The sequence below is a fragment of the Oryx dammah genome, unplaced genomic scaffold, assembly GCF_014754425.2.
Source record: "Oryx dammah isolate SB20612 unplaced genomic scaffold, SCBI_Odam_1.1 HiC_scaffold_13, whole genome shotgun sequence".
NCBI lineage: Eukaryota > Metazoa > Chordata > Mammalia > Artiodactyla > Bovidae > Oryx > Oryx dammah.
The window spans coordinates 25,370,023-25,396,766 of NW_024070197.1; the positions used below are offsets into that span (position 1 = coordinate 25,370,023).

Consider the following 26,744-nt stretch of genomic DNA (forward strand, 5'->3'; position numbering starts at 1 on the left):
ATCTACTCCTACATATTAGCAAACAATCCAAAAGCGAAATTCAAAAAACAAATTTACAATAGCATCAGAAATAAAGTACTTAGTAATAAATTTAACAAAGGTGTAAAATCTATTCATTGAAAAGCATAAAAATATTGAAAGAATTAAAAATCTAAATAAATGGAAAAAATCTATGCTTATTGATCACAAGACTTAATATTATTAAAAGGGTATTGTTAATACTCCCCAAGCTGATTTATAGATTCAAAGTAACTCCTATCAAAATCCCAGGTGGCTTTTTTTTTTTTTTTTTTGCATAAATTGACAAGCTGATGCTAAAATAGTACAGGAAAAAACAATAGTTCTGATTTCAAAATTTACTGGAGCTACAGAAATTAAGACAATGTTGTAGTGGTATGAAGACAGACAACTAAATCAATGGAATAGAGAGCCCCCTAAAAAACCTACACATAAACAGTGAAATGATCTTTGAAATGGTGCGAAGACCATTCAATAAGGAAAGAGTAATTTTTCAATAAATTGTGCTAGGGTAATTTGACATCAGTATATAAAAGAATGAAGCTGGACCTCTACCTCACACCACATACAAAACAAAAATGAACTCAAATAGATCATAGGCCTTTAAGTCAGAGCTGAGAGCATAAAACTCTTAGAAGAAAGCATAGAAGCAAGTCTTCATGACTTTTGGTTAGGCAGTGGTTTCTTAGGTATGACATTAAAAGCACAAGCAACTAGAGAAAGAAAGATATGTCAAGCTTAATTAAAATTAAACACTTGTGTTTCAAAGGATACTATCCCAACAAAAAACTGAAAAGACAGAGCAAAAGGAGGTACCAGGCCTCACAGATGGAAGATTTGCCACCGGACTTGTCAGGGGGTACCAATTCCTTCTCCCCACAGGACAGAGGCCCATGTCTTGTCTGGGCATATCAGGATGTATTTCAGAGAGTGTTACCACGTTACAGCTCTGTTCAGAAGTGGTCTTGATGCTGAAATTCTGAAAGAGGAGTGTGAGACCTCACACCTACATGTGTGTCAGCAAGCAAGTCCCTTCACAAGGCAGAGTTCTCTGGTTGTCTCGTTCACTGCTGTGTCCCCAGCACCGAGAACCCAGTCAAGGCTGGCAGAGTTTTTACTTTTGGCTGAGTCACTGAACTCGGAACAGATCCTGGCTCTGCCTAATGCTATCTGGGTGGCCAGGGCTGGTCACCTCACCTTTTTGAACTTCATCATCTCACTGACCTTCAGGATTTTTGAGGATGAAGCCAGAGATCAAGCCCTGAGCCTTTGGAGTGGGAGAACTGACTCCAAGACCCTAGACTACCAGAGAACTAACCCTAGTGGGTATCAAATAGTCAGAATTCATACAAAGAAAACCACTTAAATACAAGACCAGGCATCACCCAACCACCAGTAGCACCCCATGCCTCATCTAGACAACAAACAAAACAAAAACACAAACCCAATCATCAGCAGACAGGATTACCATCTCACTCAGCTTTGCCCATCAGAGGAAAAACAAACAAAAACTCAGCACAAATCTCACAAAAACTCAGCACAAAACTCAGCTTACACAAACCACTGGAGCAACCTTAGGGGGCAGAAATCAAAAGGAAGAAAGAATTCAACCTTGAAGCCTGGGAAAAGGAGACCTCAAACATAATAAGTTAAAAAAAAATAATGAAAAGGCAGAGAAATACTACACAAATGAAGGAACAAACTAGAAACATAGAAGTCCAAATAAATGAAGAGGAAACAGGCAAACTACCTGAAAAAGAATTCAGAATAATGATAGTAAAGATGATCAAAAACTTTGAAAGCAAAATGGAGAAAATGCAAGAATCAATTAACAAAGACCTAGAAGAATTAAAGAATAAACATGCAAACACCACAATTATTGAAATTAAAAATATTCTAGAAGGAATCAACAGCAGAATATCTGAAGTAGAAGAACAAATCAGTGAGCTGGAAGATAAAATGGTAGAAATAACTTCTGAAGATCAAAATAAAGTAAAAAGAATGAAAAGAACTGAGGATAGTCTCAGAGACCCCTGGGACAACATTAAACACACGAACACTCAAATAATAGGGGTCCCAGAAGAAGAAGAGAAAAACAAAAGAGTATGATAAAATTTTGAAGAGATTATAGTTGAAAAATTTCCCAACATGGAAAAGGAAATAGTCAATCAAGTCCAAGAGGCACAAAGAGTCCCATGCAGGATACACCCAAGGAGAAACATACCAAGACACATACTAATCAAGCTAACAAAGATGAAACACAAAGAAAGAATATTAAAAGCAGCAAGGGAGAAGTAACAAGTAACATACAAGGGAAACCCCATAAGCTTAACAGCTGATCTTTCAGCAGAAACTGCAGGCCAGAAGGGGATGGCAGGATATATTTAAAGTACTGAAAGGGAAAAATCTACAACCAAGATTACTGTATCCTACAAGGATTTCATTCATAACTGACGGAGAAATCAAAAGCTTTTCAGACAAGCAAAAGTTAAGAAAATTCAATACCACCAAATCAGCTTTACAAAAAATGTTAAAGGGACTTATATAGTCAAGAAATACAAGAAAAGAAAAAAGATCTACAAAATCAACCCCAAACAATTAAGAAAATTGCAATAGGAACATATATACCAATAATTACTTTAAATGTAAATGGATTATATGCTCCAACCAAAAGACACAGACTGGCTGAATGGATACAAACCAAGACCCATATATATGCTGTCTACAAGAAACCCACATTAGACCTCAAGACACATAGAGACTGAAAGTGAGAGGATGGAAAACTATACTCCATGCAAATGGGAAGCAAAAGAAAGCTGGAATAGCAATCCTCATAACAGACAAAATAGACCTTAAAATAAAGACGATTACAAAAGATAAAGAAGGACACTACATAATGATCAAGGGATCAATCCAAGAGGAAGACATAACAATTGTAAATATCTATGCACCCAACATAGGAGCACCTCAATACATAAGGCAAACACTAATAAATATAAAGGAGAAATTGACAGTAACACAATACTAGTAGGAGACTTTAACACCCCACTTACACCAGTGGACAGATCATCAAAACAGAAAATTAATAAAGAAACACAAGTCTTAAATGATACATTAGATGAGATGGATGTCACTGATATCTTCAGGACATTCCATGCAAATGCAGAAGAATACACTTTCTTCTCAAGTGCACATGGAACATTCTCCAGGATAGACCACATCTTGGGTCACAAATCACACCTCAGTAAATTTAAGAAAACTGAGATCCTATCAAGCATCTTCTCTGACCACAACACTATGAGACTAGATATCAATTACAAGAAAAAAACTGTAAGAAACACAAACACATGGAGATTAAACAACACGTTTCCAAATAATCAACAGGTTACTGAAGAACTGAAAAGGGAAATCAAAAAATTTCTAGAAACAAATGACAATGAAATGAAATGAAAACACAACTCAAAACCTATGGGATGCAGTAAAAGCAGTCCTAAGAGGGAAGTTTACAGCAATATCCTACCTCAAGAAACAAGAAAAACATCGAATAGACAGCCTAACTTTACACTTAAAACAGCTGGAAAAAAAAGAACAAAAAACCCCAAAATTAGTAGAAGGAAAGAAATCATAAAGATTCGAGCAAAAATAAATGAAAAAGAAAGGAAAGAAACAATAGTAAAGATTAATAAAACTAAAAGCTGGTTCTTTGAGAATATAAACAAAATTGATAAACCTTTAGCCAGACTCATCAAGAAAAAAAGAAGAATCAAATCAACAAAATTAGGAATGAAAAAGGAGAGGTTACAACAATGCAGAAATACGAAGGATTATAAGACTATTATGAACAACTATATGGCAATAAAGTGGATAACCTGGAAGAAATTGACAGACTCTTAGAAAAAAGTTCAACCTTCCACGACTGAATCAGGAAGAAATAGAAATTATGAACAAAAAACAAAAGCTCACTGTAAAGAATATGCTATGCACAGGCCTGTACTATAATTAACAGGGCCTCTGAAAAATAAGAATGACTTTTTCATCACCCCCAGGCAAAGGGCTGGGAACAGTAAAAAGTACATCATGGAAATACATCTTGAAAACAAGATGCTGAAGTACTGATGTGACTGATGGAAAACCATTAGTGACTGTTCCCATAACCAGAGCCTTGGGCATGCAAGGATTAGGATCTGGGCTTTTGCCTGCGAATGGCATCAGCCCCCTGATCCCCACTTTATTTCTGAGTCTTATTTTTCCTTATTGTTCTGTGGGACCACTCCTTCAGGTCAGTTCGTTGTTGGGCTGGTCCTGACACCCAGGACCAGATGGCTTCACAGAAGAACTCTATCAAACATTTAGAGAAGAGCTAAAGCCTATCCTTCTAAAACTCTCTCAAAAATTGCAGAGGAAGGGATGCTTCCAAACTCATTCCATGAGGTCACCATCACCCTGATACCAAAACCAGACAAAGACAACACAAAAAAACAAAGCTACAGGCCAATATCACTGATGAACATAGACGCAAAAATCCTCAAAGACCTTTAGCAAACAGAATTCAGCAACACATCAAAAAGTTTATACACCATGATCAAGTTGGGTTTATTCCAAGAATGCAAGGATTCTTCAATATATGCAAATCAATCAATGTGATACACCATATTAACAAACTAAAAGATAAAAACCATATGATTCTCTCAACAGATGCAGAAAAAGCCTTTGACAAAATTCAGCACCCATTTATGATTATTCTTCAAAAAATGGACATAGAAGGAACCTACCTCAACATCGTAAAGGCCATATATAATAAGCCCACAGCAAACATTATTCTCAATGGTGAAAAACTGAAAGCACTCCCCCTAAGATCAGGAATAAGACAAGGGTGTTCACTCTCACCACTGTTATTCAACATAGTTCTGGAAGTCCTAGCTACAGCAATCAGAGAAGAAAAAGAAAAAGGAATTCAGGTCAGAAAAGAAGTAGTAAAGCTCTCACTGTTTGCAGATGACATGATACTGTACATAGAAAACCCTAAAGATAGTATCAGAAAATTACTAGAGCTAATCAGTGAATTTAGCAAATTTGCAAGATACAAAGTTAATACACAGAAATCACTTGCATTTCTATATCTAACAATGAAAACTCAGAAAGAGAAATTAAGGAATCAATCCCATTCACCATTGCAACAAACAGAATTAAATATCTAGGAATAAAGTTACCTAAGGAGACAAAAGAACTGTACACAGAAAATTATAAGACACTGATGAAAGAAATCAAAGATGACATAAACAGATGGAGAGATATTCCATGTTCCTGGGTAGGAAGAATCAATATTGTGAAAATGACTATACTACCAAGTGCAATCTACAGATTCAATGTGAATCAAATTACCAATGGCATTTTTCACAGAACTAGAACAAAAATTTCACAGTTCATATGGAAACACAAAAGACCCCAAATAGCCAAAGCAGTCTTGAGAAAGAAGAATGGAGCTGGAGGAATCAACCTTCCTGACCTCAGATTATACTACAAAGCTAGTCATCAAGATAGTATGGCACTGGCACAAAAACAGAAATACAGACCAATGGAACAAGATAGAAAGCCCAGAAATAAACCCATGCACCTATGGGTACCTTATTTTTGACAAAGGAGGCAAGAACATACAATGGGGCAATGACAACCTCTTCAATAAATGGTGCTGGGAAAACCAGACAGCTACATGTAAAAGAATGAAATTAGAACACTTCCTAACACCATACACAAAGATAAACTCCAAATGGATTAAAGACCTAAATGCAAGACCAGAAACTATAAAACTCTCAGAGGAATACTAATAGGCAGAACACTCGATGACATAAATCAAAGCAAGATCCTCTATGACCCACCTCCTAGAGTAACCAAAATAAAAATGAAAGTAAACAAGTGGGACCTGATTAAACGTAAAAGCTTTTGCACAGCAAAGGAAACTATAAGCAAGGTGAAAAGACAACCCTTGGAATGGGAGAAAATAATAGCAAATGAAACAACTGACAAAGGATTAATTTCCAAAATATACAAGCAGCTCATACAACTCAATGCCAGAAAAACAAACAACCCAATCAAAAAGTGGGAAAAAGACCTAAACAGACATTTCTCCAAAGACGACACACAGATGGCTAACAAACACATGAAAAGATGCTCAACATCACTCATTATTAGAGAAACGCAAATCAAAACCACAATGAGATATCACCTCACACTGGTCAGAATGGCCATCATCAAATAGTCTACAAACAATAAATGCTGGAGAGGATGTGGAGAAAATAGAACACTCTTGCACTCTTGGTTGGAATGTAAATTACACAGCCACTATGGAAGACGGTATGGAGATTCCTTAAAAAACTAGGACTAAAACCACCATATGACCCAGCAATCCCACTCCTAGGCATATACCCTGAGGAAACCAAAATTGAAAAAGATACATGTATCCCATTGTTCACTGCAGCACTATTTACAATAGCTAGAACATGGACGCAACCTAGATGTCCATCAACAGATGAATGGGTAAAGAAGTTGTGGTACATATACACAATGAAATAGTACCCAGCCATAAAAAGGAACACATTTGAGTCAGTTCTGATGAGGTAGATGAACCTAAAACCTATTATACAGAGTGAAGTGAGTCAGAAAGAGAAAGATAAATACTGTATTCTAATGCATATATATGGAATCTAGAAAAATGGTACTGAAGAACTTATTTACAGGGCAGCAATGGAGAAACAGACATAGAGAATAGACTTATGGACATGGGGAGAGGGGAGGAGAGGGTGAGTGTGGAAAGAGTAACATGGACACTGATATTACCATATGTAAAATAGACAGCCAATGGGAATTTGCTCTATGGCTCAGGAAACTCAAAGAGGGGCTCTGTATCAATCTAGAGGGGTGGCATGGGGTGGGAGATGGGAGAGAAGTTCAAAAGGGAGGGGATATATGTATACCTATGGTTGATTCATGTTGAGGTTTGACAGAAAACAACAAAATTCTGTAAAGCAATTATCCTTCAACAAAAAATAAATTAATAAAAAACTGTAAAGACAACTCATAGAATGGAAGAAAATATGTGCAAATCATATACCTGATAAGGAAACTGTATCTGGAATATATGAAGAACTGTTACATTTCAACAATAAAAAGATAAATACTCTAGTTTAAATATGCATGTATAACTGAATCACTTTTCTGTACACCTGAAATTAACACAACACTGTAAATCAACTATATTTCAATTTTTTAAAAAGTTATACAGTGCTGTATGTCAATTATATCTCAATAATGCTATTTAAAAAAAAAAGAAAACAGTAAAATAAACACAGGGATTTTCCTGGTGGTCCAGTGGCTAAGACTTAGTACTCCCAATACAGGGGGCCCAGGTTTGATTTCTGTTCAGGGAATTAGATCCCATATGCTGCAACTAAGACCTGGCACAGCCAAATAAATAAATAATATTAAACACACATACACATAATGAGATATCCACTAAGACTGCTGAAATGAAAAGATGATAAATGTTTGACAGTTCCTCTAAATGTTAAACACAGAGTCACCACATGAAATAGCAATTTCACTCCTAGTTACGGGCCCAAGAGAAATAAAACCATTACTAACACTTTTATATGAAATCTTATATGTAAATATTCATAGCAACATAATTCATAATAGCCAAAAAGTGGAAACACCCAGATATTCCTCAACTGATGAATGAATAAACACAAGTAGTATATTTACACAATGTAATACTATTCTGCAAAAGAAAAGGAATGAAGTACTGATACATGCTACAACATGGATGAACCTTGCAAACGTTATGCTAAGTGAAAAGTTATTTACAAAAGACTATATATTGTATTATTCCATTTATATGAAATGGCAAGAATAGGCATATTCATACATACAGAAAATAAACTGGACTTCCCTCGTGGCTCAGCTGGTAAAGAATCTGCCTGCAATGCAGGAGACCTGGGTTCAATCCCTGGGTTTGGAAAATCCCCTGGAGAAGGGAACAGCTACACACTCCAGTATTCCGGCCTGGAGAATTCTATGGATGCTATAGACCATGGGGGTCACAAAGAGTCAGACATGACTGAGTGACTTTTGCTTCACTTCACTAGGACTGGAGGTGGGCTTCCCTGGTGGCTCAGCTGGTAAAGAATCCGCCTGCAATGTGGGAGACCTGGGTTCGATCCCTGGATTGGGAAGATCCCCTAGAGGAGGGCATGGCAAACCCCTCCAGTATTCTTGCCTGGAGAATCCCCATGGACAGAGAAGCCTGGCAGGCTACAGTCCATGGGGTCACAAAGAGTCGGACACAACTGAGTGACTGAGCACAGGGCTTGCACTGAGAGTGGGCAGCCACATGGCTCACTGGGTTCCTAGTTCCCTGACCAGTCCCTTGGCAATGAAAGCACAGAATCCTGACCACTGGACCACCAGGGAATTCCCTGAATTATGTCTTAATAAAGCCATTAAAAAAAAAACAAAACATAAACCTCTAGGTTTCTAACCCACACGGCCCTTCTTTCCTCACTCACTCACCTGTATCCATGTTCTCTTCTTTTTGTCAAATTTCCTATACTTTGTAAGTACGGTTCCTACTTAGAACATTCTATCTCAAATTATCTCAAGCTGAAATTATTATTATTTACTCTCAATTCAAGTGAATTCTCCTCAGAGACATTATCCCTGACCATCCCAATTAAAGCAGTCTCTCCCCCTGAAAATGGTCTCTTTTATATTCTGTTCAGGAACAAAAAATAAAGTAATTCAGATATTTAGCTGATGCATGTCAGGTGGCACCTCAAAATTAGTTAAGTCCCTGAGCTGAAGCAGAATAGGAGTTTTTATACGGCAGGAGAAGAGAGGGTATATGGTTATGGTATTGTCCCAAGTTGCAATTTTCTTTATCTGTAAATGCTGCAAAACATTGCAATTTAAAAGGGTGGGATATGTTGGGAGTATTCATGCCTCTTTCTCATAAATGACAGTACTTTGGTAGTAGTTCATAGGATTCTTTTGAGAGCTATCTTTGTAAGCCATGTTGAAGATCTAATATCAATTAAGGTTCAAGGGAAAGGACTGACAGAAAGGGGAAAAAAGAGGAAAGAAAGAAGAAAGGAAAAAAGGAGGTAAAGGGACTTCTCTGGCAGTCCAGTGGTTAAGACCTCAAGCTTCCAATGCAGGGGATTTGGCTTCAATGCCTGGTCAGGGAACTGAGATCCCACATGCTTTGCAGCCAAAAATAAAATTAAAAAAAATTTTTTAATTAAAACAAAAGGAGGTAAAGACCGAAACAAGGAAAAGCAGGATCTGTTTCAGTTCTTTAGTACACATCTCAGTACCTGAAATCGTCTTAGTTATTTGTTTGCTGCATGTTTATTTTCTGTGTCCCCTATCACTAGGACATTTCTGTCTTGTTTATCCATATAGTAGATGCCTAATATGTGGTGGCTGATTGATCAAATTCCACACCAACATGATAATCAAAGATGAAATCATGAGCAAATATTTTGGAACTTTTCAGCCACTCCTCTCATTTCTCATGACTATAACAAACTCTGCCTAGTCTCTATCATCTGGGTGTTTAAAAGAATTAAAAATTTGGGGGCCACACCTCCACAGACTGGTTCATCTGTGCTTTAACTACGTCTGCCTGCCTACAGAAACAAATATTTTAAAAGGTAAGGAAAAGTCTGCGTGACAGTCTGGGCCGTGCTTCAGTGGAACTAGACACAAGTCATTGAACTAGACACTAGGACAATTAATTGTACAGAAGAAACTGGATCAAACTTACTGCAGTTTTTTTCAGGGCTCTTAAGTCCTTAATTCAAGCATGCTTTTCTTCCCAGTAGTAGCGAGGGCCACTGTGCTTAGTTACTTCTGCAATTGCTAGAGGATAGGAGCAAAGACTCAAAGAATTTAAGCTCTGGAAGGAACTTCTGGGCACTGCTTAGCTTGTTTCCTTCTTATCAGATGTTTCTTTCTTATTGTTTGTATCCCAAATATCAAGATTTCACCTTCTAAGAACACTTCCCAACTCAACGCATTTTCTCAGACCAGCATCACTGGCAGTAACCAGACGTGTGTTTGGAAATGCAGGATTTCAGACTCCATTCCAGAGCCATAGAATGTGTCACATCACAAGACCCCCAGGTGACTAGTGCGCAGTTTGAGAGGTACATAGCAATCCTGGACATGCTGAACCAGTGCTACTATCTCCAACAGTGTGTACTGATCATTAGCACTTACCTACAAGCTGGACTAATGGAACAAGGAGAATTCATAAGTGAAATTTTCCCAAATGCCCCCTGTAGAATTCAGGACCTGTGTATTAGGGAAAGAAAAGATAGGCTTAAAGGATAAAACTCAAAAGTAATTACAAAACTTATTGGCAAAATGGTGATTTTTTCTTAAATGAATACACTGAGATTCATTAAACTACTCTACTTTAAAAGTTTTTTAGGAGAATTTTTTTTTTAATTATATTTAAACTTGTGTATTTGCTTGTTTGGTTGCATCGTGTAGCACCAGGGATCTGCCTGAATGTGTATCTGCCCAAAGTGAAGACTGACATGGAATGGGGAAAGAGTAAGGTTTATAAACCAGGCCCCCTGGGTCTTTCATTTAATCCCCCATCACAGCTCTGTTAGGTAACACCACTTTAACTAAGTGATTGAATTTAGCATCAACAATCCTGGGACAAACTAGTATTGTATGGCCCCTGGTGAAGCGTGGTGCTTCCCTGGTGGCTCAGAGGTTAAACCATCTGCCTGGAATGCAGGAGACCTGGGTTCAATCCCTGGGTGGGGAAGATCTCCTGGGGAAGGAAACGGCAACCCACTCCAGTACTCTTGCCTGGAGAATCCCATGGACGGAGGAGCCTGGTAGGCTACAGTCCATGGGGTCACAAAGAGTCGGACACGACTGAGCAACTTCACTCACTCACTGGTGAAGCGTATGGGGGAAGTAAACATCCTCATTGACGTGGTCCTCTCCTTTAAGCAGTGATTCAGGCAGTTGGGCTCCTTCTATTCTGTGCTCTGCCATCTTCAACTGAAGCCTTCTAAAGCAGCACTAGCAAAAGGGTTTTCAAAGTGAGGCTGGAGACCATGCACCAATTTACCTTTTTTTTTTTTTTGGTGGGGAATGGGGTATAGAAATGGAGAGGGTTCAAGGTTAGATTAATTTCTGGTAAAGACTGCCCACAGCAGATGCTACACAAAGTTAAGGAAGTTGAGAAGTTCAATGGCTAGCAAGAATGTGGCTGAGTACTGCATCAAGGGGAAAATGCAGGAAAAAAAAAAAAAAAAAGAATAACAACAATGCAGGGGAGTTGATGGACTTGGGAGAAAAGTGTGGAGAGATCAGAATGTTGAATAATGTCTAAGTATAAACTGTGATCAATCTGGAGGGCAAGCAAAGTGTAGGGAGTTACTTGTATATCAGGGTTTAAGATTCCTAAAATAGTCTAGTTCAAGATCACCATAAGGAACAAAGGTGTGGCTGTGGGAGTGGGTGGCCATAATAGGGGTAGGATTTACAATGCCTGCAGTCCGAGATAGGCAGGAGGCCTTAATAGGTGTTGGTTGGATTATCCACAGAAATACTGAAACTTCCCACATGTAAAGGCCCTAAGTAAACAGAGTATACAGAAAGGGTGTAAAGTAATATAGCCTATATTTTATTTTTTTCAATTTTTATTGGAGTATAAGTGATTTACAATGTTGTGTTATAGCCTATATGTTAAAGGATAGTTATTGTGTGACTCAGAGAACAGAGATCCTGGGAGGACAATCAATATGTTAGACTTCTCAGTTCAGTTCAGTTCAGTTCAGTCGCTCAGTCATATCCAACTCTTTGCAACACCACAGACTACAGTAAGCCAGGCTTCCCTGTCCATCACCAACTCCCCGAGCTTACTCAAACGCACGTCCATTAAGTCAGTGATGCCATCCAACCATCTTCTGTTGTCCCCTTCTCCTCCTGCCTTCAATCATTCCCAGCATCAGGGTCCCTTCAAATGAGACTTCTAGACTGAGAAAAAAAACAATTTCAAACAGGCTGTAAGGATGGCACTGTTTTTAGGAAACAGCCAAGGTACACTTAAGGAAAAAAGGTGAAGGAAATAGTCTCAACAATTTGGGAATGAAACAGAATTTTATCTGCCATGGAAGAATTCCAGGGGAAAAGAATGGAAGGAGGAAGCATGAGGTGGGAGGGACCAAAAAGTATGGGAATTTCTATAACAATATCACAAACCAGATAACATGAAAATAAATATGTGGGCTTCAAAACACCTAGATATGTTAAATCAAATCTAAAAGACATACTTTCAGATTCAGAGCTAATTTTGCAAGAGGGTAAAGGTACCTCTCAAGGATCACAAAGAGAGAACTAAAAACTAGAAGAAAAAAAGAGTATGGTTGGAACTTCCCTGAAGGTCCAGTGGTTAATAATCTGCCTTCCAAAACAGGGGACAAGGGTTTGATCCCTGGTCCAGGAACTAAGCCTGCTCATGCCACAACTACTGAGCCTACTTTCCACAAATACTGAAGCTCTCTTGCTCTAGAGCCTATGCTCTGCAACAAGAGAAGTCTGCCTACCTCAAGAAGAGAGAAGCCCCTGCATGCCACAACACTCAATGCAGCCAAAAATAACATTTATTTTTTTAAAGAGTATGGTTATGCTGGTGCTATCTCAGTAACCAGGCTTCCCAAGTGACTCAGTGGTAAAGAATCCACCTTCCAATGCAGGAGACACCAGTTTGACCCCTGAGTGGGGAAGATCCCCTGGAGGAGGAAATGGCAACCCACTCCAGTATTCTTGCCAGACAAATCCCATGGACAGAGGAACCTGGTGGGCTACAGTCCATGGGATCATAAAGAATCAGACACAACTGAGCAACTGAACCCAGCACACATCTCAGTAATCAAGAGGTTTGGATTTTAAGATGCGGAGAGGAGGCCTTAGGCCCGAGTAAGGCAGGGACTAGGAATTTAAACTCTGCATGAAATCAGGACCCTTCAAATGCTAAGCTTGAACAAAAGGATGAATTAAAAATTAATCTCCCTTGGTCTGCCTTTTGGAAGAAAAAAAAACCTCTCCCATGAGAATCTGTAACCATAGGCATTCCTTCACATGAATTTAGTGTTCAATTGCATTCTACCTACCTGAATGGTCTGGAATCCCAAGCTGAGAAATTCACACGAGAAGTGGTCTTAATCCAGGAGTTTTAATAACAGAAAAGATGAGTAGAAGGGGCACTGGGGGATATTCTAAAATTGTGTTGATGGTGGTATGATTGTCCTTCGTTCTATTACTGTGCTTTATTTCATTGATAGATTTTTTTCATATGTTGAACGATTCTCATATTCTAGGAATAAATCCCACTTGGTCAAATCTGCTGTTGAATTCAGATTGCTGGTCCTGTGCTAATCTTCTCTATATTGTTCCCATTTTAGTACATGTGTTGCTAAAGCAAGAAGTCCCTGTGGTTTTATTCTTTAAATAGGGGATAATGTACTTTCACAGTTCAATTTTCAAATGAGTAAATGTCTCAAAGAGCAAGAATTATTTTCTATGCCTGAAACGCTGACAAAAATTAAGACCCACATGCTCATTTGCAGACTTTTCTTCCCAGAACTGGCATCCCTCCTTCCTACATAATACACCTCAACTGGAATATCAGAAAGTGACCGTTTCTACAAAAGGTGCTGTGCAATAATCTGACCCACAGAGAGAGAATCCAGATTTGAGGTTTCTGTCACCACATGACACCCATCTGCAAACTGTTTAAAGTAAGAGTATGAATAACATGTCCCTGGAATTCACTTCTCCAAAGAACTTAATAATTCAACCTTTGGGGTACTTAAAATTCAGCCCCCCAAGCACGGTAATGTCTGGTGTGTGTGGAGTTCAGCGGAGGATTCATCTTTCTGGTTCAGCAGAAATCCAAACACGTGTGTCAGGTACTGGGGACCGTGAAAAGCAAGATTCTTTGAGAAAAAGTTCCAGGGACAATACTTTTGAAAACTGACAACAGCTACTGGGAATTTCTTTTTCCGTTTCACAACTCAAGGAACTTACTGGCACCTGCCCCAAACGAGGAATAGGTTAACAGGTGCTCACAATACCTAGGGATGACTTGTCCACTTGCTGGAAGCCTCCCGCCTGACGGGCCCGAAAGGAATTGGGGGGGTGGGGTGGGGTGGGTAGGAAGGGATTCTCTCAAGGCGTGCGGTCAGGAAATAGGCTAAAGAGGAATCAATACCGAAGACTAAGGAGAAGTAACCGCCTCACCAACAGAGACCAATTATGGCCGTCGTCTGCTTCCAGAGCACTGCACCTAGCCCCCAAATCGCGCATGCGCCCTGAGCAGTGCAGCACGCCCCCGCCCCGCCATCTGCGCCTGCGCAGGCGTGGGTTCTTTCCCCACTCTCCACAACAGCCTCTTCACTCCCCAACCCCGGTCTTCGGAAGCTGCCACGCAGCCCATACCCGGGCGTTCGTGGTTGCTAGGGACTAGAGTGGCATGGTTTGTGTATCGGGTCAGTTATAACTCGCCAGTTACCGGGTAAACGACACTTTGGTTAGAATTCACAGCCGCGAGCCCTTGTTTCCAAACTGTTAACGCATCCTTCGTTTTGTCCTCAGATACTCGGACGTCCTGCTGTCGCCATTCGCGAGGCGGCTAGAAATTGTCTCTTGAGACTTGTTTGGAAGCAGCCCCGGCCAGTGGTTCCTTTTTTTTTTCCCCTAGGATCACTCATGACATGATGGACACCTCAGAAATGTTACCCTTCCTTTGATTTCCATAGGAAGCTGAGTTAGAAAGTTGTGCTTAGTCGCTTAGTCGTGTCCGACTCTGTGACCCCATAGATTGTAGCCCACCAGGCTCCTCTGTCCATAGGGATTCTCCAGGCAAGAATACTGGAGTTGGCTTGCCATGCCCTCCTCCAGGGGAATCTTCCCAACCCAGGGATCGAACCTAGGTCTCCCGCATTGCAGGCAGATTGTTTACCATCTGAGCCACCATGGAAGATCAAGTAATGGTTAACTTTGAAGAAAAAAAAGAGAAAAAGGAAAAATTCATGTAAACATTTACGTGTACATAGAATAATCTCAAAGAACTGGACAGCAACTGCTACTGTGATTACCTCAGGAGAGAAATGGGTGGCTGAAGGATTGGCATGAATGTTTTGGGGTTTTTGTGTTTTTTTGCATCGCTTGAAATTTGTCCAATATGTGTGTGTGTTTTAATCTTTGAATGTTCATTTGACTCCCTTACCAAAATGTAGATATCAAGGAAATTTGGAAACTTAAGACGTCTGTCTAGATGCCATAATGCTAGATAGAATTATACATTATGTGTGAAGATAAAACGTTTTGTGTAAACCACTAAGTTTTCCTGTTTATTTCTGGACAAACATCCTTGGGAATTGGGGCGGAAAGTACAGGAAAATAGGAGCCAGGAATTTTCGAAAAGCCGGCAGGGTTGGCATACAGGAAACAAATTTTCATCATCTCAATCATTTGTATATTCCTTTTGGATTTGCTGAAGAAAATTGAAGGGTAAATTTTAGTTGATTTCACTAAAGTCCAACTAGATCGGAAGGGGGACATTTGATGTTTATTTTTGTAAAGGAAGTTAATTGAGTGTGTTTGGCAGGGTTGGGACTCGAAGTTCCTATTCTAGACAAGGAAAACATCCCTTAGTAAGGAATCTCCAGGATGATTATGATACATTCCTTCCCCTAACCTTGTAAGATAACTTCAGGTTCCCTCCTCCAAGGGAATGGTGAGGGGAAAAAAGTAGGCAACTGTGCCTAAGAGGATTTCCAGACAAAAAGCTCATAAGGAAAAAAGATCTTAGACACACCTCATTCTCTTGGTTAGCTGAACCAATTCAACTTGTTACCCAGTAAGTGGTTAGTGGATCTAGGCAACAGAGAAATAAATGAAACCTAGTGGGTAATACATCAACCAGGTTGAGCAATAAGCAGCACCTGGGGATGGAAATTTCCCACAGAAGAGAAAAATGGCATCACAGAAGAGAATACTTAGTAAAATTTATTAAAATAAAAAAAGAAAAACAATAATTTATGCCCTTGGCAAAATAAAAGATCTTGTCAATATAAATGTTTCTTAGAAAACATATGAAAATATAATATATATATCAATAAATCAGTATCAATGTTACAGCAAAAGTAATAATGATTGTATAACACTGACAAGTGAGGATAATTCTGGCCCTTACACAGCAGCATTTCTGGAAGGTCCTCTGATTCCTCCTTTTTTTTGTAGTACGGATATGCCTTCATTTTAAGAAAGCCTGATATATCTATATTTAGAAACTCTATCAATTAAATTTATTTGTGTCACAAAATAATTCTCTACCAAAAAATCAACAAGTTTCTATAATGTATCCTTCAAATTAGAAAATTTTCTTAATGTGTTTAGAATTAACCAAATACATGTGTCCCCAACTTCTTTCCTTCTAGCGCTGTTACATACAGTGAGGTACACCTGAAGTGAGCCAGAAAAGCTGGACTTCAAACCTGACTACAGAGAGTGTGTTCTTACTTAGAATAAGAGGAAATGGTTGGGGGCACGTGTTCACTCAATCTTTTGTTTCTTGAATCCTAAGCTCTTGATTTTTCTTGTCCCTGCAGTTTCCTGGGCAACTCTGTTTACCTGGTACTCTCAAGATAAAAGGAGGAAATCAAACAGGAGAGGGATGGATTAATGAATTAGTGAGTCACTCCGGCAGAGCACAGTGAGATGAAATCTGGGGTTTAGAGTGTGTGTGTGCGGCTATAGCTGGGGAAAGCCAGAGCAATTCTCTGCCCTTGACGTAGTGTTGTGAGGCTCCTCTCCCAGCAGGAGCACCTGATTCCTGGAGGGGCAGCAGGGCTCAGTCCAGTTTCCCCAGTCAGACGGGACACATACTCAGGAGGATGGACTCCATCCTATTTGTCACATTCCTCCTGGCTCCCTTCAGCACAATGGTAGTGCTGTTCACAGAACTCTTGGATCCGGCTACAGGCCTCCAGCATCATCACTTCAGGGACTGTGATTACCACTCGGAAGAAATTGGGATATTCAAAGCACTGCAAAAATAAAAGCATATTATTCTCAGAGCAGTTGAATCAGTGACTAGACCACCCTAGTATGGCCAGGGCCCTAATCAGCAAGAGACAGCAATACCATTTACCCAGGGCTATCAGTTCTCACCACTGGGATGCTGAACCAGTAACTGAGTTAATTTATCTTAAAAGGAATTTGTGGAACAAGCGTGATTTCCTCTCACTTAGAATGTCCAACTACAATTTTTCTTCCCGAATCAGATGGGATAATGATGAGGAAGAAACAAATTTTAAATAGAGGTCATGACACCCACCAGTAAGAATCTTCTCAAAAGAGAATACAGTAAGTAGTCCCTTAGTAATCCATAGGGGGGTTGGTTCCATAACCGCTGAGAATGCTAAAATCCAAGGATGCTCAAGTTCTGTATATGAAATGGCATAGTACTTGCATAACCTACATACATCCTCCTGTGTACTTTAAATAATCTCTGGGTTACTTATAATACCTAATACAATGTAAATGCTATGTACATAGTTGTCAGGCTGCAGCAGATTCAAGTTTTGCTTTGGGGCACTTTCTGGAATTTTTTTCTCTTAATATTTTTCCATCCCCAGTTGGTTGAATACTTGGATGTGGAACCTACACATATAAAGGCCAACTGTACACTTTGTTGGGGGAGGAAAAGGCTAAAGACCAGCTCAGGGAGAGCTCCCAAGGCACTATATACCACTGAGAGTTTCTAGAGATACCTGAAAGGGATGTAAACACTCACCGTTGCTGGGAGGCAGTGGACGGATTGCTCGGCAACTAACTGCTCCGTGAACTCCACATCATTCTCAAATTCTGGGAAATGTTCCATCTCAATTCCAACCTATACCAATAACAGGGAAAGGCAAACTGATCATAAGGAGGGAAAACAGGCCACTCCCTATGCCAGAAATCAAGGCAGGGGCTGCTCTAAAAAATATCTTGGAACTCCACTACTGATAACTAAGAGTTCTTGCTCATATGAGCTTGTGGAATTTTTCATAGGGAAGAGAGGATATATTCATATTAATATTTTTGAAGTGTTCCTTCTTGGATGCTGATAAATGAAAGCTGAAAATAGGATGCTAGTGTTCTTTAAAAAAGGCACTATTGGTACTATGGGCCAGGCTAGTCTTGATTGCATGGAATTACCCTGCCCATTGAAAAATATTCAGCGTTGCTGGCCCACAAGATGTCAATAGCACCTTTCAGTCCTTCTAGAAACAAATAACATTCCTATATATCCCCAAACACTCCAAGGGAAACAGATCTCTCCTGGTTGAGAGCTACAGTAGTGTGGAAAGCCTCTTATTTGTGTCATATCATCTCTGTTTCTGCATATAAAACAATTCTCTGTATTGAGTTGTCATTTTAAGAGGTTTTTTTTTCTTTCTTTCTTTTTTTAGCACTGAGTTTAAACCACGTCAGTGGGACAATTCAGAACAAGACAGTTCTTAAACTGACTGGCTCAGGAGCCCATCTGGTTGTCTCTGTGAGCCTTGCAGACTGGCTTCCCTCACCTGCCACCCACATACTCACCATGAGGTACATGGCCCCAGAAGGGCGAATGGGCCGGAGTCCAGGAATGGCAGCCAATGCCCCATAGCAGAGATCAGCATTGGACTATGAGAAGAGGCAGAGACATCAAGGATGAAAACTTAAGCTAAAGAAAAACTGGGTCATTAAAAAGAGAGCCCACATCAAAGGCAGGGAACCTAGGTTTGCTCTGCTGGCGTAAGGCGTTAACAAGAAAAAAAACTCTGCCCACTCACAGCTTTAGGCCAGGAGCAGAGTGGATTGCCAGAAGTTAGAGAAATGTATGGATGAATGTTGACAATGATGCCACCTTCTGGCTTGGAAGCCCCATAATGGTGGGGCTTCCCTGTAGGCATTCCCTGACTCCCAGAGTGGAAGGCTACAGGCTGCCCTTACCTTGAGGAAGCTTAGAGTGTTGTGGTAGAACTCTTGAGGGGTGCGACACAGGATGCTTTTCAGAGCTCCCTGGACAAGGGTGCAGGGGCCCAGGATCCGTTGACTTAGCTTCACCAGCCCATCTCGGATCTAAAAGCCCCCCGGCAAACACATTATTTAGCCTTTCTTAAGCATTCCTGCTGTGGAGATTCTTGTTCTGACCATTCTTTCTATGACGTGATTGTTTTTGTCTATTTTTAATTTTGTTGTTGTTGTTGTTATCTTCTATCTAGGCAGAGTTAGGGTTAGTTTTCAATCTCTGGAGACGTGGTGCCTCATGTCATTCTTAAATCGGACCACCTGGGTTTGTAGCCCAGCTCTGCCACACTCTGACTGTGTGGCTCTGAGAAAATTATACAGCCTATCTGAGTTCATTTTTATCAGCTGTAACATGGAGATAATACCAATACTGGCCTCACAGGGTTGTTGGGAGAATTACACTGAAATAAAGTACATAAAGCACTGGTACCTTGTAAGCCCACAAATAGTATTAGGGATCATTACTGCTTGTTGCTTCCTTTTGTGTGGTAATAAAATTGGAGGTAGATGGAACTTCCTCACCAACACAGAAAAACTGAGTTCTGGAGAGAAATAACTAGTACTATCTTTATCCAGTGTCTTTCCAGGCACACAGAACTACAGGGCCTAGAAAGGAAAATCTCACATCTATACCACCACTGTGAGATAAAGCAAGCAAGTAATAAGTAAACAAATAAATAAATATTTAGAATATATATATATATTCTCACCTCATTGCCAAAAATTTCTCTTCGGTCATGGATAAGGATCCAGCCCATCCTCCAGCCAGGAACCAGCCAGCGCTTGGCCAGCCCTCCACAGGACAGGATGGGGACATTGCTGCTGAGGGTAGCCAGAGGCTCAAATTTGGAATCTGAAAACACCTGAGGAGAAGAGGTGCTTCTTACAGTTGTTTTCTGGCTTCCCTCCAAATCCCATGCCTCCCCCAAATTTTCCTTATATCATTAAGCACAGGCCTCAGATTTACAGGCTCTTTCTACCCTGAAGCATGACTGGGATCTCAAGAAGCTTCAAAGGGAACTATCCAAAAACATATAACCTGGTGTCTTGTCTGGGTTAAAAAAAAGCCTAAAATGAGGAAACTGGTCCCAGCCCAGTAATATGTACAACCCCTGACTCTAGGGAATGAATGAAATAATTAGATCCTGCCCGAGACTTACCATGTCTCCATAGATCTCATCAGCTAAGATGGGGACACACTGCCTTGCAGCCACTGAAAATAAGAGAAACATGCTGATGTCATTTTTAATATGAATTGCCTTAGCACTTAAATATTTACCTGGGCTTATACTTTACACTCAATGTTTGTGGGTTTTGTCTTCCTCTTTAAGAACTACAAATTCTTCTCATACTCTTCCAGGGTACAGAGCCTAAATTTGCTGTTTAGTTAACTACATATTTCAAGTCCTTTCTTCCACATGATGGGAGTGATTAAGAGGCAAGTCTTTTTCTCCTTCTTTCTACCTTTCTGGTGGCACACCACTCACTAGGGACCCCACTGGAGCCCTCTGACCTCTATCCTAGTCTCGGAACTTAGTGAAGGACTTCTTTCTCACTCCAGGAAACAGCTAAAGGATTCCATCCCCAGCTTCATTCCTGTCAAGTGAAATCTGTTGGACTTACCTGCCAAAATTTTCTGGAGATGACGTCTACTGAACACTGACCCACAAGGGTTTGATGGATTATTGACAATAAGACAAACTGTCTTTTCATCAATCAGAGATTCTAATTGTTTCAGGTCAATTTCCCAATTCTTCTCTGGCTGGGGAGGGAAAAAACAGTGAGATCAAGATGATTCTGAAAAATTTAGGAAGACTACTCACTTCACTCAAAGGTATAATATAAATCACAAAATGTGTCTGTGGCCTCAGACTTTTCAGATCTTTCTCTGCTAAGATAATGGTCATGCATTTTTATGAAGTATTAATTGAGCATTTGTATCTAAAATTATCTAATTTGTATCTAAAATTAAAAAGTCATTTACCAACAAATTATAGAGTTTGACCTCAATTCCCATAGATTCAGCCAGAGTCCTGTAGAGAGAGAAGCCAGGTCTCGGAACTAGGATGTTTTGCCCTGGGTTGGCCAACACAGCCAAACACAGTTCAATAGCCTGACTGCAGCCACTTGTCAGAATGACATCCTGTGAAGAAAGGTTTTGTTTTGTTAGGGGTTCCAACAGCAACAGGAGAAAAGGGATTATCAGATGAGTGAGTGGGAAGCAAAAATAAGCTTACTTTTAAAAATCCTTTAAAAAACCAATACAGAATTGTAAAGTAAAATAAAAAATAAATAAATAAATAAGAAAAAAATAAAAATAAAAATCCTATGTAAAGTAGTGGGGACTATAGTAGGCCAAAATTGAAAGAAACGAATATGTTTATATATGTCCATATCTAGAGGCTGTTGAAAATGCTGGCCACTTAAAAGAAATAAATCGCTTTAAAAAGGACAGGTTGGCTGTGACTCAGCAGACCTCCATGAGAGGTCATTATGACCTTGGACTTTTTCACCTGGTTATTTATTTACTTTTGACCAGAGATTTGAAGCATGGCTCTCTTCTGAAATACAAAGGGCTCCCCTTAACATTAAGAAATGTTGACCTCCACACTATAAACAACAGAGTGGAGGGCATTTAAACTTGACCCTGCCATGAGTCCAATATGCCATGGAAACTCGATCCTCCCATCTAAGTGACCTTAGGTAAGTGAAGGGAACTACAGATTAATAAAAGACCCTATTGGTAAAATTAAATTTTCCAATTATTTGGTATTTATGAATTAACTGTTTTTCAATGATCTTTTGCAGAAAATCAAATACAGGGTGACCTCTGAGTCCTTTGAGCCTCCTTGAGACAGACATCACATAAGTTGTATGCAATGTTATTATCATACTATAATTACATTAAATATAATCACTGACTAGTGGCCTCCCCATATAAAAAGTCCTGGAATTGCCAAAGGGAAATTATTCTTAGTTCTTCTTTCCCTTGAAACCCTTATTCCTCATGGAACAGAAACAAAGGGTAGAGTTTGCCTGGTATTGCTTTAGAGCAATTTTTTAGAGCTAGCAACTTGTCTAGGGCTCACCTTAGCTTCCAGGGGTGCCTCGGGACAGTGGTAATAAGAAGCAACTTCCTCCCGACTGGATAAGCAGCCTGAGAGAAAAGAGCAGAAGGAGAAAGCTGGAAGTTTTCATCCCACAACTGACAGAGGTGCCCTTAAGTCACAGGGCTTCAAGGCTACCTTCTGTCCCAGATCAGAGCACATAGCATTCGGTTCTCAGTCACTATAGTTAAAGGAGATTAACTTTGTACCTTACAATTTTATAATGAGCACACAAATGTATAAATAATAACAAAAAGAGTTCACAAAACTATAAAGTATTCTGCAGCATCTTGGTTACTGTGATTATGCTTTATTTTCTTTTAGATTATTTAAAATACAGGGTTTAGATTATTCTTAAATCCCTTTCAGGGATTATATTTGAAAACTTGTAATTAATGAGTTCATTACACTGGGTTCATTTTAACTTTTTCACATTGTATTTTATACCTATTAGTATTTTCCTTTTATATTATATTTAAATTAAAATATTTTCCTTTTAAATTATATTCTCATGCAATGTTTCCAAATGTTGGCTTGCAAGTTTGAGGTATAGACAGTTTCACACCAGTTATTATGTTTTACAGAATTGCTGTCCAAAAAGATTATCTTCAGTTACCAAAGCTAGAGGCAATATTTCCTAATGTTTGATAACTTAATAGGTACAGATAGTTCTCTTGAAATTAATCAGCATTTCCTTAATTGCTAAGAAAAAACACAGATAAACATTATCTGTGTTTCCTTTGGTATGAAGTGTTCATATCCTTTGAGTATTTGTCAAATGGAGACTTGGTTTTAGGTTTCAGGTTAAATCAGTTTCTTAATACTTTGAATATAAAAGTCATAATAAACATTTTAAAAAATTGTATTGAAGTATAGTTGATTTACAATATGGTGTTAATTTCTGCTGTACAGCAAGGTAATTTAGTTATACATATATATATTCTTTTTCATATTCCCTTTCATTATGTATAAATTCTTTTTATAACTAACTTTTGGTCTTATTTTGTTTTGATTTTTATTTATGAAGCTGCATAAAATGAAAATAATCAAGCTAAAAATCATGTTCCTGATATCTCTTTAAAGTGTTTTTAAATTCTATTTTAGCATGAAGCTGATTTTTATTCTGCACATATACACAGTGGGGAAGTGTGTGACACTGAAACAAAGTCAAGGAGTCACTTATCAAAATGCTTAGGGTAGGAATGTTCAATACATGGAGAGAGTTGCTGCTGCTGCTGCTGTTAAGTCGCTTCAGTCGTGTCCGGCTCTGTGAGACCCCAGAGACGGCAGCCCACCAAGCTCCCCTGTCCCTGGGATTCTCCAGGCAAGAACACTGGAGTGGGTTGCCATTTCCTTCTCCAATGCATGAAAGTGAAAAGTCAAAGTGAAGGCGCTCAGTCATGTCTGACTCCTAGCGACCCCATGGACTGTAGCCCACCAGGCTCCTCCATCCATGGGATTTGCCAGGCAAGAGTTACACCTAAATAAAATTATTCCTGTCTTAACCTACTGTCCTCTAATGGAACAACTCATTCTTTGCTGTTGTTTTTGCTTGTTTGTTTTTGCCTTGAAACAAGCACAGTTACATTGAGAGTGTGACCAGGACCATAATTAAAATAAATCTTGAATGTGCAGAGGAGGAGAAATAACGCCAAGAAGTATTTACATCGGGCAGTAAATAAATTGATTTAGGAGCTAGACGGCTCTGTCAAGAAGCAGCTGCAGCCAAACTCAAGGCCTCCGTGGAGAATGAGCAATGATAGGATAGGAGTGTTATTTGAGCAGAGTGTGTAATGGGAACCCAGAACAGGGAGGTGCCAGAATGCCAGAGGAAGCCAGGAAAGAAGCTGGACCTTGCTGGCTTGAGGTTAAGCATTCTGAGACTCCTTTCCCCAAATTCAACAGCCATATTATCTTAGCCTCTCCTTAGGAATTATGCATCAGGAAAACAAAGAAAACTGCTAGAAATTTATTCCTGTCAGAAGAGCACAGATTTGGAAACTGCCAGAGTAGAGTCTCAGGGTGAACTTACCGATGGAGGGTACATAGCCATTAAACTTCCCTGAGTCGAGGGCATCTTTCATTGCTTGGGTAACTTCAGGATCTGTCGGCAGGTTTCCAAATACAGTAGGGTCCCCTTTTCAAGAACCACCAAGAGGTTATTCTTCCGTACCCAGACCCACCCTCCACTTCTATCCCCTCTGCCCAACCCATGAGGATGGGGTGAGAGGAACAATGCCTGCCTCTTGGTTAAGTGTACTCAACTCACCGATCGACAAAGCAATCATGGTCTTGTTTGGATTTGGCTTCACCTTCATGTTGTCCACAATGGCCCGGATGGGATTGAAAGTTTTGTTGGACATGTCTGAGGGCCTCACGGACCATCTGGCCTTCCTGCTTTTCACTTTTCCCAGCACGGAGCTTCTCCCAGTGACGTTGACATGCACATCCAGAACTGAGGGGAGGCTGCCATGGTCCTGCATCTGAATCACATATGGGTCCATGACTAGCAAAGACTATGGGGAAAAGAAGGGGTCACTGTGACTCTAAGAACAGATACAGTCCAGTGGGGCAGCTACAGTTGGACCCAAACACTGGGGTGACTTTGCCAGACAGCTCTTTTCAAACTCCTTTCACATGTAAAGTAGCTTGAATGAATGAGGGCAATTTAAAGACTTTTCACTCAGATGGAAAATAAGCAAAATAACCATTCTACAATATTAGCAGAGTGTCCCATTGAATGCTTATCTACTGTGAGATTCACTATGTGCTACATCATCACCATGAAAATTTAACCATGCTGTCCGCAAAACCAAGGAAGAATGACATGAAAACTAATGTTAAACAAGGAAAGCATAGGTATCCCTTCCTTTCCATGCAAGGAAGAGTCTCCTTACACTTCAACAGACTGTGTCTTGTCCTGTGCAAAGATATCCAGGAAGAATTATTCCATATTGTTAGAAATTTAGTGTTAACATTATCATTAGTAAAAATAAAGACCTATTCTATAAGCAGCTTACTGCCCTGTGGAAAAAGAAGTCAATACACCACAAAGAAAAAACCATGCATCCCAAATCACAAGATTAGCTGAGGCTTGAGATTTTACCTTCCCAGTAAAGGAGAAGCAGCCTCCAAGCAGCCAAACCAGGAAGTTGCCTAAGTTCTTTGACAAGTGACAATGACGGTGAATTCAGATGCAACCTCCGATGCCTGAAATAGTCCCACAAATGGGCGTTGGGCCTGAAACTCTCATGCTATTGGTTCAGGTAAGAACAGAGCAACCAGCCCTCTTCTTTCCTCCCCTCTTCACTTTTTGGTGCTTTTTACCTCTAACCCTGCCTCCACCTCCACCACCAAATCAGGAATTTGGACACTTCAGCCTTCTGGAATTGTCTGCGTTAACTCTTTGTAGGTAATTTGTGAGATGTTTGAAAGGATTGTCAGGGAGGTAGTTAGGATTACAGTTGGTAATTTGTGACAAAATGACCTATTAAAATGTTAATATTACAGAAATGTATAGAGTAAAAAGTGAGAGTCTTGCAAGGGCCAGGCAGTGGTAATGATCTGGCCATTTCTATCCATTCATCAAGATAGATAGATGATAGTAGATCAATAGATCTACAGACGATAAATAGGTGATAGACAGTAGATAGATTAGATGATGGATACATAGATACAGCATTGTAAATATTTTCAAAACACAGCTGAGATCATGCTATACAACTTGTTCAGCAGCATGCTTATTTAATTCCTACATCTGGGGCGCCTTTCCTTGTTAGTTCACAAAGTTCTACTCCAGTTAGAACAAACTGTGCAGCTAGAGTAAATGAAGGCCCACTCCATAAACATTTAAAAAGTACAGGGTATCTAAGGCAACTAAAATCTGTGCAATTTTATCCTTATGCTGTGAATTCTTAATTTTCCTGTTATGGAGTTATTGGAAAAATAAGATGTCAGGTGAGATCTAAACAAAAACCTTTGCTAAGCTAGCACAGCAGACATCTCAGAATTCCTGTGAGCCTATGAAAAGTGTCATCCACCCAAGGGTTAAGAGAAACCTCAGTGACCCCATGGCTCAAATCCTATCATTTACTTATTGAGAGACAGAGAGTTGTTTCATAAGCTCTGTCTTCTTCAGCTGTTTATTGGTGATTTGAGTCTCCACTGGGGTTGAATAACCTTAATTTCTCTGGTCTTTCCATCTTCTTCTTTTCCCTCTTTTATTTATTATTTATTTATTATTATTTATTATTTTTCTTTTATTTATGTCTTTATTTTTAAAATTGGAGGCTAATTGCTTTACGTTTTGTTGCCTTCTGCCATACAATGATGAGAATCAGCCATATGTATACATATATCCCTTCAAACTCTTAGTGCTTTGAAAAAGTCACCTAATGCAGTCACTTCCCCACTCCACTGAAGCAAGCATTTACCACTTCATCTCACCAGTGGAGAAGCAGAAGCACCAGG

The 26,744-nt window shown here is 39.6% G+C and overlaps 1 protein-coding gene across 1 annotated transcript; it reads right to left on the reverse strand.

Moving 5' to 3' along the window:
• Nucleotides 1–15,247: 15,247 nt before the first annotated feature.
• TAT (tyrosine aminotransferase) lies at nt 15,248–25,431 on the reverse strand. The gene is made up of 11 exons (XM_040253169.1): nt 24,544–25,431; nt 24,307–24,411; nt 22,257–22,324; nt 21,152–21,310; nt 20,791–20,929; nt 20,328–20,380; nt 19,878–20,030; nt 19,090–19,218; nt 18,697–18,780; nt 17,903–18,001; nt 15,248–17,153 (listed from the first exon to the last, which is right to left on the reverse strand). Exons 1-11 carry the CDS (start codon nt 24,776–24,778, stop codon nt 17,013–17,015), a joined length of 1,365 nt encoding a protein of 454 aa, XP_040109103.1. The 5' UTR covers nt 24,779–25,431; the 3' UTR covers nt 15,248–17,012.
• Between the last annotated feature and the right edge of the window lie 1,313 nt (nt 25,432–26,744).